Source organism: Mauremys reevesii, linkage group 1 (genome assembly GCF_016161935.1).
Source record: "Mauremys reevesii isolate NIE-2019 linkage group 1, ASM1616193v1, whole genome shotgun sequence".
NCBI classification, from domain to species: domain Eukaryota; kingdom Metazoa; phylum Chordata; order Testudines; family Geoemydidae; genus Mauremys; species Mauremys reevesii.
Genome location: NC_052623.1, coordinates 114,579,893 through 114,595,936, shown reverse-complemented (window position 1 = coordinate 114,595,936; position 16,044 = coordinate 114,579,893). Strand labels below are relative to the sequence as shown.

At 41.4% G+C, this 16,044-nt stretch overlaps 1 protein-coding gene across 1 annotated transcript in view; it reads right to left on the bottom strand.

The window, feature by feature from the left end:
• The window catches only part of TMEM255B (transmembrane protein 255B), a 111,445-nt gene that overhangs the window by 85,027 nt on the left and 10,374 nt on the right, over window positions 1-16,044 (bottom strand). The window contains exon 3 of the mRNA XM_039542425.1: window positions 8,256-8,318. Coding sequence (XP_039398359.1) covers window positions 8,256-8,318 — 63 coding nt within the window. The remainder of the gene's footprint in view (window positions 1-8,255; window positions 8,319-16,044) is intronic.

Sequence of the window (16,044 nt, the reverse complement as noted above, 5' to 3'; positions counted from 1 at the left end):
CTACTTCACATATATGGTGCCAACAAACTATGGATAATGGATTGCTTGGGTTTTCATTTTTAAAAAGGGAGCTAAACAATACAGGAGCAGTTACTAGTCACATTATTTTGTACCATTCTTATTGATTTTTTTACATTAGCATTAATTGTTTCTCTCTCTTTCCTGAGTCCTAATATGAAGTATGGATTGGCAGTGGCAAAAAACCAAACACACAGGAATGCTGTTCACCTCATAATAAGTGTGAGTTCAAGAGTGGAACTAATACCATGGTAATGACAATGATTATCGTCACATGATCTGTTTTTTCCCCTTGCAATATGAAACAAGACTCTTCATTTATTCATGTAGGAGTGGCAGAGACCTATCCTCAGGAATACAAAGAAAGTTAAACCAATTTCTCTTCATGCAAATAAGATGCTTTCATTAGTCTAATATATGATTAGGATGATCAGGTGTCCGGTTTTTGACCGGACCAGCAGGTCAAGAAGGGACCCTAGAGGCTCCGGTCAGCACCACCAACTGGGCTGTTAAAAGTTTGGCTGGCGGTGCTGCAGCGCTAAAGCAGGCTGTCCTGTCTGGCACCGTGCTGCACCCCAGAAGCGGCCAGTAGGTTCGGCTCCTAAGCAGGGGGGCCATGGGGCTCCACGTGCTGACCCCACCCTGAGCACTGGCTCCACACTCCTATTGGCTGGTTTCCAGCCAATGGGAGCTGGGGGGGCAGTGCCTGTGGGCAAGAGCAGCACATGGAGCCTCCTGGCCTCCCTGCCTAGGACCTGGACCTGTTGGCTGCTTCTGGGGCACGCACAACATGGTGCCAGGACAGGCAGGCAGCCTGCCTTAGCCCCCTCACTGCGGCACTGACCGGGAGCCACCCAAGGTCAGCCCATGCCCCAACCCTGAGCGCCAACTGCCTGCCCCAGTCCTGAGCCCCCCAAAACCCAGAACCCCCGACTGCACCCCAAACTCCTCTTCCCTAGGCCCACCTCAGAGACCACACCTCCCCTGTGCCCCAACCCCTTGGCCCAGCCTGGAGCCTTCTTCCACACCCTGAACCCCTTATCACCAGTCCCACTCATAGCCCTCACCCCCTCCTACACCCCAACCCCCACATCAACCCACAGCCTCCTCCCATACTCCAAATCCCTCGGCCCCACCTGCCAGCCTGGAGTCCTCTTCTGCACCCCAAACCCCTCATCCCCAGCCCCACCCCAGAGCCAGCACCCCCAGCCAGAGCCCTCACCCCCTGCCACACTCCAACTCTCTGCCCTAGCTCGGAGCCCCCTACCGCATCCTGAACCCCTCATGTCTGGCCCCACCCTGGAGCCCGCACCCTCAGTTAGAGCCCTCACCCCCTCCTGCACCCCAACCCCCTGCCTCAGTCCAGTGAAAGTGAGTGAGGGTGGGGGAGAGCAAGCCACCAAGGGAGAAGGAATGTAGTGAGCGGGGGGTGGGGCCTCAGGTGTTTGGTTTTGTGCAACTAGAATGTTGGCAACCCTATATATGAAAGGGTCTGCCAGCAACTTAAACCTTTATCCAAAACTCCCACTCAAATCCCTTTCCTCTAAGATGTTCTGTTTGCATCTGAACAGCAGAAAAAGTGCAATTCATTGCACTGATCCTGATAGGCATTAGTCTCAATAACTCTTGTGGGAAGTTTAATAACTTCCTTCTTTACAATAAATATCAAACACACAGCTTCCGATGGTTGTAAACTATTTATAAAATGTAATCAGTGTCAGAAATTGGAAGAGATTTGGCTCTGAATACTCTTTCCACATGTAACTGCATTGGAACAGCAACAGCTTCAGAAAGAAATGTGCAGTACCTAACAGCAAAACTGGAGTTGCTATTGAAGTATTGCCACAAAAGGCACCACAGTACCTCATAAGCACTGCACAGGACCATTAGTATTAGCATGTGACTCTAAACAACCAAACACAGAGACAACTAAATGTTATTGCTTCATTTCTCCAAACTCTGTAATAGTTGCTTTTTCAACATTTTATTTGAAATGTAACCCCCATGACAGATCTAAAAACCAGCCATCTGTTGGTGCCCTATCTTTTGATAAATCTGAAGAATGGAAAAATCTGAGATTATTTTTGCAGATCCTCAAGATTTACTGGGAAAACCTAAAATTTAAAAACTCTACGTATGTGAGAAACCAATTTCTGAATACTGACAGGGTCTCTCTTTAAAGAAACATACAACATGATATAACTACAGATAAATACCAACCTCAGAACTGCTGTAGGCAGCTCTCTATACCAGTGGTCCCCAATTTTTTCATCTGGCAGGCGCCAGACAAAGGACCGTGGCGGCGGAGGAGCATCCGCTGAAATGCCGCCGAATTTCTGCGGCGTTTCGGCGGCGATGCCTCTCGGTGACATCACTTGTTGGCGGTAAGTGGCGTCATCGAGAGGCGTCGCCGCTGAATTTCTGAGGCAGAATTCGGCGGCATTTCAGCAGATGCTCCACTGCCGGCCAGGACGCGGGCGCATTTAGATGCCCCCGTAGGCGCCATGGCGCCCGTGGGCACCGCGTTGGGGACCCCTGCTCTATACTATAATCACAAACTACAACATTATCAGTAACAATCTGGTAGCTCATCCTAGCCTGGGAATGATCAGAGCTGCTCTGTTCTTTCCTCTCTCACACTTCTTGTCTACTCCTAGTTCCTCAGCTGCTGCTGCTGTTGTATTCGCACTACTGAATAGCAGGCTTGTGACTTCGGTGGTAGCTGAACCTCTTCCCTCACTGCTACCCTACTGCTAGCTATTGTTGGCTGGTGGGATTGTGACATTAAAGGCACCTGTTAATCTGCTAGTTACTACTCTCCCCTCCTTTATCACCACCATTGGTAGGCACCACCACTGCAGACATTTTGTTTTCAGCCACCTAAACAATACAGCTGTCTCCAGGCTAGCTTTTAAAAGGTGTGTGGTTAGTACATGTTAGCTAACACTAGGATTAGCTAAAGGACAGACCATGCTTTAACCCAACCAGTTTATCACATGTTAAAGTGTATGCTTGCTTGTCTACGCTATACTTTTAGAAAGTGTTAGAAGGTGTTCACTAATGCATTCTAACACCACACCTTTAAATCCTACTTTAGGCAAAGCCTACGAGAGGCTTTTCATGGAGCTACTAATTTCCCTTCCTGAAATAAAATGGTAGTGCTGCTGAAAAATGCATCCACTTTCACCCATGTGTCAGTCTGACTCTACATTCTAATCTCATACTCTGCTGTCATGGATACCCTCGCTTATTCTCAACCTCTCAGATCCCTGTATTTAATTTCAGCATCTCGTTTTTTAATTGCAAATACTCTGTACTCCAAGGTGAGAAGACAGCAAGCAAGGTTGCTTCGTGTCCTACAATCAAATCTAGATTTTAGAATGATTGTATTTTCCAGGCACCAAACTGGAATAAGCAGCCACTCTGACTATAACAGAGTTTTACTTCTCTTCTTTTTTTTATTGTACACTGTTCTGTTATCAGTGTCACCAGCTGTACACTTTTTTTTTTTGAGGGGGTGGAGACACCATTCTTTCCGTCAGTCATTTTCTTGTTGTCCTGTTCCAAGCATTCCAAATTACCTCTTCCAGTGAGAGATCATCCCGACTGGCTGATAGCAAATTTTTTGTTTTGTTTTGTTGGTGGAAATTCAGCACAACATAGAGAGGGGAGCAAATTAACAGCAGTAGAGAAATAATGTTAAATTGCCAGTGAGATAACAAGCCTGATCCTGCAAGCTACTAAGCACTCGGTATTCCCTCTGAATTCGGGTTATACCAAAGTCAGTCTATTGAAGTCAATGGGAATTGAGGGTACTCAATATCTCTCAGAATTAGGTTTAAAATTCTTCCCTATGTCTGGTAAGTGTATGAAATAGTGGAGCATCTGATCACTTTACTCTCTCTATGGTCATCATCAATGTTATACTTTAAGCACAACCAAAGCGTTGGCCATTCTAGCAGACAGAACTTTCACCTTCTTTCATGTTCAATCAGCACTGGATTTCTTCTGAACTAACTCTACCTAACCATAGCATACATCCACATACATTACTCCTCCTGGGGGAATTCTGTGCCACTACGCAATGCAGAATTTGTGCAGAAATTAATGTTGTGTGCACAGAATGTCCTTTCTCCAACACCCCCCATAAATGGACTGCAGAGCTGCTGGCTGCCACTAGGGGCTGCTGGACCTGGCAGAGCCCAGCTTACACACAGAAGACACTACCGGGAGAGGGAGGGTTCCCAGAAGCTGCAGTTCCCAGCATGCCCTGAAGGAAGGAGGCAGCACGCAGGAAACTCCATGCAAGCCCAGGTTCGAGCATCAGGCTGTTTCTCCCTCTGGATTCCTGGACTCTGGGGGGTAGAGAGCATGGGTGTCTGGGCTGGGGTGGGGGGTGCCCCACAGCTGGCCTCTGGAGGAGAGGGGACAGAGAAACAGGAACTGTGTTGTCATAGGGGTTTCTTTAACGCTCTACTCCTCGGGGAATTGTGTGTGTGTCTGTATTGTTACAGACATACTGACTGACAGGTATTTTGAAATAAATTATCAAAATAATTAAAACTGGCATGATTAGATAGTGTTATTTTGACAAATAAAATATGCAGATTTGCAGAATTTTAAAATATTGTGCACAGAATTTTTAATTTTCAGCGCAGAACTCCCCCAGGAGTGACATTATAAATATCAGTCATAAGAAAGCTATCATTAACAGCAATGAACAGCTGTAGACTGAAAATAAATGCAACTTGCAGGGAAAAAAAACAGCAGCAGAGTGTCCTGTGGCACCTTATACACTAACAGACGTATTGGAGCATTCGTCGGATGCATGTCACCCATGAAAGCTCATGCTCCAATATGTCTGTTAGTCTATAAGGTGCCACAGGACTCTTTGCTGCTTTTACAGATCCAGACTAACACGGATACCTCTCTGATACTTGGGAAAAAAAACAGGTTTACCAAGAAAAGTTAATAAAAAAATTCTCTGTTGTGGCTGAATCTACACTGATTTTTCATGTTAAGATTTTTGAAACAACAAAAATGAATCAAGTCATTAGACAGGGCTATATCATTTTCAGTTCTGCATTGGGTTAGTCTCAAATTACACTGACGGCCTATTTCAAACTAAGTTCAATTAAACTTAGAGCCACCGATAAATCATTTGCCTTCCCTACTGGATTGAATTCAGAAACCATTTTTACATTATAGTAATATGATACATCTGTAAAATTTCTATACTTATCTGGGCTTTTGTACTCGCTTTGTTAATGATGGCTGAAAACCCATTTCAGCTACCCCCAAGCCTTTCAACAGAACACACTAAGTTAAACGCAAGAGAATAATTAGAGCCCTGGATCTTACAACCTATGATATAATCCCTCTTGTTTTAGAAGCTGTTTCTGTAATATTTAAAAACAAGCTACTGACTCATCCTTACCTTTGATAATGTTTACTGTTTTTGCAGATTATGGGATCTACTGATGGATGACATGTTTAATTGGACTTCTAATTATTTTCTTACTCAGTTCTTCATCTGTCAGACTTTTTTCCTTCTATTCCACCATGGCATATTTCACACCAAAAGCCCGCTTTTTCACTATTTCATGCTGGGATATGCAAACAGACACTAATACTAAGCAATTATGACATGCATTTCCCACAGTCCTTATTGCATGAATGTTACAAACATACCATGCAGTCTGAATTTCAAGCACCGTCTCATTCAACTCACTTTTTACAGCTTTTTGACTGCCTGTTGGGGTGGAAAACTGAGAGGTGAATTAAAGAAAAATTGAGAGGTAACACTACTGTCAAGAGTGATGACAACTAGTAAACTATCCTGATTACAGTGGAAAACAAAATCCTATTCTCATCTGGCAAGCATTCTTTTGCCTTTAGATGAGGGGTCAGAATTAGCCGTGTTAGCAGCTCTGAACTCTGATATAGAAATCAGGGGCAACAGTTGTTAAAAATGCAAAACAAAAGTTCAAAGATAGGGGAATACTTGAAAATCTATTATGAAAACTACCGTGCAATGGAAAAATGTCCTGAAATTATTTTCCTGTTTGTTTATAAATAGCAAAAGCAATTCAGTTTTTACTGACAAAGAAAACAGGAAGCCTCAAAAAATAACCTGCTCTAAAATACATAGCAAAGAACAAAAGTAACTGGTCAGTTCCTCAGCTGTTGTAATTCAGTGTAGGTCCACTGAAGTTGTAGTATTTCATGAAGTTTAACTATGATTTTTCTAGTGTAAAATGCATATAGGACAAAGGTGATATTCAACCACCACACAACCACTTTTTGCACTGAGTAGGGAAACTGTATTACACTATCTAGAGACCCAATCCTGCAAAACTTTATTCACCCAAATAGTCTCAATTACCTAAATAAGTGCTCACACAAGTAAAAGCAACTCATTTATGTAGACATTTGCTGAATTATGTTTGTAAGACCTAATTCAGCAAACCCCTACATAAATGTAATGGTCAGGCCATGTCTAAACTAGCCAGAGAAACTCTGCTATCACCTTGGTAATAAGAGCTATAGGTGGTGGTTCTGTTTTTTTGAGACTACACAGTTTTGCAGAAGGCATTGCTAACATCATTCCATGCTCAGTAGATACAAGGCTACAATGCATTCTATAGTTCCCAAAATCTTGACAGAAAGAACTGAGTAACTAAATTTAGGGGACAAATGCAGTAGTTTTTACTCAGGCAAAACTTCCATTAAAGTCAATGAGAGATTTTCCTGAGAAAAGACTAAGGAGGATAGATAAAAATTAGGGCTATTAAACTGCGATTAATCACAGTTAACTCCATGAGTAACTCAAAACACTTCAAATATATTGATTTCAATTACAATAGAGAATACAAAGTGCACAGTGCTCACTTTATATTATTATTGTTGATTACAAATATTTGCACTGTAAAAATTAAACAAAAGTAACAGTATTTTTCAATTCATCTCATACAAGTACTGCAGTGCAACCTCTATCGTAAAAGTGCAATTTACAAATGCCAATTTTTATTACATTGTTTTGTTTTTGAGTGCAGTTATGTAAATCTTTACAGTCTACAAGTACACTCAGTCCTACTTCTTGTTCAGCCAATCGCTAAGCGAAACAAATCTATTTACATTTACGGGAGATAATGCTGCCCGCTTTTGATTTACAATGTCACCAGAAAGTGAGAACAGGCATTCACATGGTATTTTTGTGGCCAGCATTGCAAGGTATTTACGTGCCAGATGCGCTAAACATTCGTATGTCCCTTCTTGCGTCAGCCACCATTCCAGAGGACATGCTTCCATGCGGATGACGCTCATTAAAAAAAATAATTGTTAATTAAATTTGTGACTGAACTCCTTGGGGGGAAATTGTAGGTCTCCTGCTCTGTTTTATCTGCATTCTGCCATGTATTTCACGTTATAGCAGTCTCGAATGATGACCCAGCACATGTTTGTTTTAAGAACACCTTCACAGAAGATTGACAAAACAACGAAGATACCAAATGGAAATTTCTAAAGATAGTTACAGCACTCGACCCAAGATTTAAGATAAGTTTATTTAATTAAAAAAATTAAAATGCCATTTGTGCATTTTAACTGAATTTGAATTCCCATCCAAATAGAGCTTGACACAAACCACAAGTAAAAAATTAATCTAATAAATAAGAAATGCATCATTCACCATTTTCTAACAATGTTAAATATGTAAAAATTAAAGATCTGAATAAATTGAAGTCAAGCAATATATTTGCTTAAATTGATGTATATAGATATAGCGTATCCTCCTGTTTAGCAAAAAGAAGGCCCCTTCCAGTTCACCCAGCTGCAAAATGGGTACCTCATCCATTGGGTTAGGGCAGTCAGATTTGATGCTGGCCACATCACTCCCTTGTGTATCATTGGCTATGAAAATGACATGCCTTAATGTCCCCCCATTGGCTTGGGGGAACTTTGACTTTGACTATATTTAGTTGCAAATCAACATGTTTTAATGGTTGTCGGTTTTCTTTAGAAAAATAACTGAAGTACAAATGCAAAACATGATTAAAATCAAGGTGTCCTGCATGCAGATTTAAAATCATGATTAAAAGCAGTGATTTAAATCAATTGACCCTGGGACTAAGAACTGCAGGAGTCAGTCATGGTAACTACAGACCATAAATCCGTTCTTTTTCTTCAATTAAGCCTTTTAATAGTAAACGGAAAAGAAAAAAAGTTTTGTTGCTTACCATTTGCCTTCTGTTCTCTACCAGGTTGATTCCAATAATCCCTAGGAAAGATCCAAAGCCAAGCTAAGGCAAAGAACAAAAAACAGAAACACACCAGGTCAGCTTATTTGGCAACATACAAGAATGTCACAATATTTAAGGTGAGATGTTGGGCAGATAAACCAACTAAAACAATTTGTGAGAATGAGCAAAATATTTAGTATAAATAGATTACTGGCCAGAAATCATGAGATGCAACAGGGAACAATCAGAATGGGAATTTTCTTATATTTTAGCAGTTCCAGGGTGGCCAACTTTGCCTTCTTTATTCAAGGCAAATCTTCCCATTGGTGTCAATGTGGAGTTTGGGACAAGAAAATACAGACAATAGTCATCAATGTTCAATAACATAGGTACTGATATTACTGTAAGTAATTTTGATGTCCATTTTAAAGCAACAATAAATTATATAGAAAAATATGGCATTTCACATTTGTTCTACCCATGGTTATACTATAAAAGTATACATATTTAAGACATTATGAAACTGCAAAAGACAACTGCAACTTCTTCAAAAAAATAGATGTTTTATTTTAATGCAAGTCCCCAAAATCCTAATGTTTACCTTTTTTAAAAAATTGCAAAATATTGCAGGTCCTAAGAAAAAGATGTTTTTAAATTGCTAAAGAGTACAGTGTTTCTCATACCGTTCATCCCACAGCAAACAGACACACCTGCAGCAGGTACAGCTGCACCATTAGCGAGAAGAGAGGGAGAATGGAGTTCAGCTAGAGTTACCCCTTCCTCACAGGATATGTCTACACTGCAGCAGGAAGGTGTGATTCCAAGCACTGGTGGACAGGCTGGCACTACATCAGCTTGAGCTAGCATCCTAAAAATAGCAGCATGGCCATTGTGCCACTGGTCACAGCTTGGGCTAGCCATCCAAGGGCAGGCTAGGACTTGGGTAGTTACCCCGAGTCTCTGCCAGTCGAAACATCCACATGGCCATTTTTAGGCACTAGCTTGAGCTGAGCTAACATGAGTCTTTCTACTAGTGCTGGGAATCACATCTCCCAGCTGCAGTGGAGAAATACCCTCAAAGCCAGAACTGCACAGGACATCCCCTGCTCCTGGGAGAAATGAGTCAAAAGCAAACACAGAGGCAACTGCAGCAGCACAATTGAACCATGAGGGGAGGGAGGATGGGGAAATACAATTCAGCCAGGGTTATCTCTTCCAACCAGATCCCATCTTGAACCAGACCTACACCAGGGCCCGTGTGGGATTGGGGAAAAAAGAGAAATTCCTGGGAGGAGCCAACCAGAGACCAGCCAGCAACGAACACAGAAGCAGCTGCAACAGGAACCTCTAGAGGCTAATGAGGTCATCAGACTCTTTCCCCAGATTTTACTCTGGGCATCCTTTCCCTTGTATTGCTGGCTGTTTACTTCTGCATGGTCACTTTACCTCATCCACATGCCACTTTCCCTCCATGCCTTCTTTTCTGACTCCCCCACTTCAGCGTCTCCTCTCCCCACCTTTTGGTTCATCAATCCCTTTTTAACAGCTCCTACCCACACCCCATCATGGGGAAAAACAAGATGGATGGATGGATGGATGGATAAAACAAAACAAAACAAACAAAACAAACAAATGCCACCAAAAAAATCATCATGGCACGGACATGGAGTTTGTAAGCCATCACAATGTTCCCACTGTTTGTTTGTCAAATCCCACATCTGCCTTGTCTAGTCAGATAGTGAGTTCCCTGAGGCAGGGGCTGTCTGTCTCCTCAGTGTGAGGCACAATGTGGCTCCCATCTCAGTTGGTCACTAGGTGCTACTGTAATAAACAAAATAATAACAAACAACAACACACACAGCATTTACAAAAGGTGAGGGGGAAGCTGTTAGGGGTTTCTTTGGTTGGTTGTTTGGCTGGTGGGGGGGTTTTGTGTTTGTTTTTTGAACAAGCTCTGGGTCTGATCCTACAAGCTGCTTGACACAGGTGGAACCCAGAGCCAATGCAGAGCTCCATAAACTTCAGTGAAACTCCATGTGGGCACAGAGGTCTTCCTACATGCAGCCATTTGCAGGATCGGGGCCACTAAATTTAATAATTAATATAAACTAAAGATGTAGATAAAGGGAATTTTTCAATAATGGAGTAAATTACTAAGTCCCTAGTCCTACAAATACTTATGCACACATAAGAACATAAGAATGGCCATACTGGGTGAGACTAAAGGTCCATCCAGTCCAGTACCCTGTCTGCCAACAGTGGCCAATGCCAGGTGCCCCAGAGGGAGTGAACCTAACAGGTAATGATCAAGTGATCTCTCTCCTGCCATCCATCTCCACACACTGACAAACAGAGGCTAGGGACACCATTCCTTACCCCTGGCTAATAGCCATTAATGGACTTAACCTCCATTAATTTATCTAGTTCTCTTTTAAACGCTGTTATAGTCCTAGCCTTCACAACCTCCTCAGGCAAGGAGTTCCACAGGTTGACTGTGCACTGTGTGAAGGAGAACTTCCTTTTATTCGTTTTAAACCTGTTGCCCATTAATTTCATTTGGTGGCCCCTAGTTCTGATATTATGGGAACAAGTAAATAACTTTTCCTTATTCACTTTCTCCACATCACTCATGATTTTACATACCTCTATCATATCCCCTCTTAGTCTCCTCTTTTACAAGCTGAAAAGTCCTAGCCTCTTTAATCTCTCCTCCGAGGGGACCCATTCCAAACCCCTAATCATTTTAGTTGCCCTTCTCTGAACCTTTTCTAATGCCAGTATATCTTTTTTGAGATGAGGAGACCACATCTGTACTCAGTATTCAAGATGTGGGTGAACCATGGATTTATAGAAGGGAAATAAAATATTCTCCATCTTATTCTCTATCCCTTTTTGAATGATTCCTAACATCCTGTTTGCTTTTTTGACTGCGACTGCACACTGCATGGACATCTTCAGAGAACTATCCACGATGACTCCAAGACCTCTTTCCTGATTAGTTGTAGCTAAATTAGGCCCCATCATATTGTATGTATAGTTGGGGTTATTTCTTCCAATGTGCGTTACTTTACATTTATCTGCATTAAATTTCATTTGCCATTTTGTTGCCCAATCACTTAGTTTTGTGAGATCTTTTTGAAGTTCTTCGCTTTGGTCTTAACTATCTTGAGCAGTTTCGTATCATCTGCAAACTTTGCCACCTTACTGTTTACCCCTTTCCCCAGATCATTTATGAATAAGTTGAATAGGATTGGTCCTAGGACTCACCCTTGGGGAACACCACTAGTTACCCCTCTCCATTCTGAAAATTTACCATTTATTCCTACCCTTTGTTCCCTGTCTTTTAACCAGTTCTCAATCCATGAAAGGATCTTCCCTCTTATCCCATGACAGCTTAATTTATGTAAGAGCCTTTGGTGAGTGACCTTGTCAAAGGCTTTCTGGAAATCTAAGTACACTATGGCCACTAGATCCCCCTTGTCCATATGTTTGTTGACCCCTTCAAAGAACTCTAATAGATTAGGAAGACATGATTTCCCTTTACAGAAACCATGTTGACTTTTGCCCAACAAGTTATGTTCTTCTATGTGTCTGACAATTTTATTCTTTACTATTGTTTCAACTAATTTGCCTGGTACTGACGTTAGACTTCCTGGTCTGTAATTGCTGGGATCACCTCTAGAGCCCTTTTTAAATATTGGCGTTACATTAGCTATCTTCCAGTCACTGGGTACAGAGCTGATTTAAAGGACAGGTTACAAACCATAGTTAATAGTTCCATAATTTCACATTTGAGTTCTTTCAGAACTCTTGGGTGAATACCATCTGGTCCCAGTGACTTGTTACTGTCAAGTTTATCAATTAATTCCAAAACCTCCTCTAGCGACACTTCAATCTGTGACAATTCCTCAGATTTGTCACCTACAAAGGACGGCTCAAGTTTGGAAATCTCCCTAGCATCCTCAGCCGTGAAGACTGAAGCAAAGAATTCATTTAGTTTCTCCACAGTGACTTTATCATCTTTAAGCGCTCCTTTTGTATCTCGATCGTCCAGTGGCCCCACTGGCTGTTAAGCAAGCTTTCTGCTTCTGATGTACTTGAACATTTTGTTATTACTCCTTTTTGGCTTTTCTTATTACATTTTTACACTTAATTTGGCAGTGTTTATGCTCCTTTCTATTTACCACACTAGGATTTGACTTCCACTTTTAAAAAGATGCCTTTTTATCTCTCACTGCTTCTTTTACATGATTGTTAAGCATCGGTGGCTCTTTTTTAGTTCTTTTATTGTGTTTTTTAATTTGGGGTATACATTTTAGTTGGGACTCTATTATGGTGTCTTTGAAAAGTGTCCATGCAGCTTGCAGGGATTTCGCTCTAGTCACTGTACCTTTTAATTTCTGTTTAACTAACCCCCTCATTTTTGCATAGCTCCCCTTTCTTAGTTTGACACAAGTAAATTTATGCATGTTTGAAGTAGTCTTAGTAGTGCTAAGAGAACTGGGGGCTTAAGTCATTTTGCATAATATTTTTTAAAAAGACCAAAGTCACTTGAGTTAAACCTAATGCACCTTTAGTGCCCTATCCTGTCCCACTGAACTAAGAGCATTGTTACTAAATTCCATGGGAGCAAGCTGCGACCACCCTTCTTTTAATTCCAATTTAAATTTCTCTCTTCACAAGCAGTCTTATTTTTTCATTGCTCCATAAAAATAAACATTTAATTTATCACATCAAGAATGAAAAAACCATAATCTTACCTTACAAATGTGTTCATTTTCAGCTGCTCTGATACTTCCTAAGCTAATGCACCATAAATCTATGCATTGTATGGTGCATTCACACAGCAGGAAAGGAACTGTCAGTCAGACTTTGTGAATGAAATGTTACTAGTGAAGGAAAAATGGAACCAGAATAGGTATGTTAATACTCCTCTTAGATAATACTTTCCGCAAGGCGCTCAGCTTCTTTAGCTCTCACTGGAGTCAATGAGAGTTGAAGCTGCTTGCCATCTCACACTATCAGAAGTTGTAATTGTATCAATACAGGGTGATGATGTATTAATCATTGCTCTTTCTCGGTTACTACAATGATCAACCACAAATGTGCAAAATGACCATGCTTTTACAAAATGTCATCAGCTCTAACAGCTTAAAACGAAATAGAGGGAAAAATCATTATTAAAAGGTTTTCATTTGCAAAATCATTCTGAACATTTCTAGCTATTCTATCAGCCTAGTAAATAAAAACTTGTAACACTTTATTTTTAAAAAATGCTCTAGAGAAATATATTTTTTCTGTTTAGTACACAGACATATTCTCCCTAAAATAAACTAATTGCTATAATTAACTGCTTTGTGCACATGAACTTTATTACTTCTTACCCATTACATTTCCTTCAATGGAATGACTTAGAAAGTTTATTTTTTAAATGTTTTAATTTCAATTACAAATAACTGTTTAAAGACTATGCCATTGTATTAGTCTATATATTTTAACTGATCCAAAGAATTCATTCTTTTAAAATTTTATTCCTGTAACGGATTTTGTCATAAATAAACAGATAGTTAAGGGTTAAAGTGTGTTTTACCTGTAAAGGGTTAACATGCAGTACCTGGTGACCACCTGACCAAAGGACCAATCAGAGACGAGATAATTTCAAATCTCTGTGGATGTCTGTGTTCTTTGTTAGAACTCTTTTTGAATCTAAGAGAGACAGTCATGTCTCCAAGCTCTCCTGGAGTAGTTTCTACTAATTAATAGTGAGTATTAATTAGAAAGGTGAATTAGTCTTATGATTTGTTTTCTACATTTGCAATTGTGTGTTTGCTAAAGGAAATGTTTTATTCCTGTTGCTGATATTGCTTTTGTTCTCTTAATAAATTCTTTTCTTTTCTATTAAGGACTTGTTGGTCTTTCCTTGGGTGGATTCTCAGGGAAAGAGAAGAATGGTTTGTTTCTCCTGGGTGTAAGAACTCCATGGATTTGGGGCTCTTGGAATCCCTAGGATTTTGGGAAGGACTGTGTCTCAATCCACATTTAATGATTGAGTGGTGGCAGCCTACTAGATCTAAACTAGGATTTTAGTTTAGAACAGTTCCAAGTGGGGTGAGACCTTTGACATGGTGGCAAACCCATTGTTAGAAGAAATCTTCAGCCAGGTTGGCTGGAGGGAATTGTTTTCCAGCAGGCTTTGTTGGAAGCAGTTTTCTTTTGGGTTGCTTGGACAGGCAGCCTCACAGGTTTGCTGGGGAGATAAGGAATCTCAAGACAGAGGCCTCCTTTGTGTGATCAGGATTCCCCATCCAGCAGGCCATCCAGTGGGAAAAACAGGGTTGCAGGGGAGACAGAAACCCTCCAGCCAGAATTTTTTCCTGTGTCTTTTTTGAAATCCTCTGGAGCCAGGAAAAAAAAAAAAAAGAAAGGATTTACTTTTTTTTTTCTCACAGGTAAAGTAGGACCAGCCAGCAGGGCAGGCTTATTACCACCCACCGGAGAGAAGAAGGGAAGATTGTTTTGAAACGGATTTTCAGCTGAAATAAGGTTTCTAACAGGCTGTGTTAGAAAAGGATTTTTTCTTCTTCTTTTCTTTTTCTTTCTGTCTGCTTGAAAAACAGCTAGGAAACAGGTGCAAGTTTTTCTAGGAGGCTTGTTCTAGAAACAGGACAAACCAGGTTGGTTTTTTTGGTCTTCTCAGTATATCAGCAAACAGCAACTACACATTTGCAAATGAAAAGTTTTGTTTTTTCTATTCAGTCTCTTCGTGAATAGAAAGGGTTAGAAACTAGTTCCCTGACTGCAGAAAGCAACACCAGCAAGCCATACATAAAATTCACTGACTGCAGAGGGGTGTGGCAGCACCAGAAGGCACTGTTCCCCCATCAAGAATTTCCCACCTACATGGCAGGTGAGGACACTAAGGCCTTCTTCAAAGGTTCCTGAAGACCAGTACAAGGACTGGTCAGAAAAGTGGACTTTGCTGTCTATAACAATTATTCCATCCCCATGCAACCATGTGCAGCTGGCCAAGAGTGGGGAGTGGTCACCTGCGGCCAGGCCAAACAAGCAGGCACTCCCATCCCTGTTCCTGAGCCATCCACCAGGACCCTGTCTGTGTTACCAGAGACCCAGACAGAGGTGGTGGAACCGGATCCATGCCAACAACTACAGCAGCCATAGTACATCCAGTCCCAGGACCGGAACTGGAAAAGCAACCAGCGGCAGAACCAGCGCCAGCACTGCTAAACTGGCAGAAGCAGCAGACAACTCTACCCAAGAGGCTCAGCCAGAGCCTAAAATATCACCTTGTGCACCAGCAGTCAATAGAAACAACCTCAGAACAGTTCCAGACTGAGCAGGAAGCCGATAACAGCCTTCTCAGCTCTTCTACCCAATTCCAGTTTGTTGTAAAACAAGGACTTTTATATAAGGACATTCTTTCTGGTAAACACCAGAAAGGCCAGCATCCTCAAAGACAGTTGGTAGTTCCAACTAAGTACTGGGACAAGCTCCAGTGGGCATTCTGGGGTCAACAAAGCAAAACCAGGTTAAAAACATTCCTTCCACTGGGAGGGGATGGGCAAGGACTATGCCAAGTATGTCCGCTCAAAGGCATACAAAGTGTTCTTCAATGTCAAATATCTTGTTGTTACATACTTAGTAGTATATGTAATAGTGCATGTGTTTTGTTAATCTGTTTATTTTAAAGTTCTAGAAGGAAATCACCGCCAGTGTGGTTCCCCCACTGTCTGCGATTTGGGGGGCGTGTCATAAATAAACAGATAGT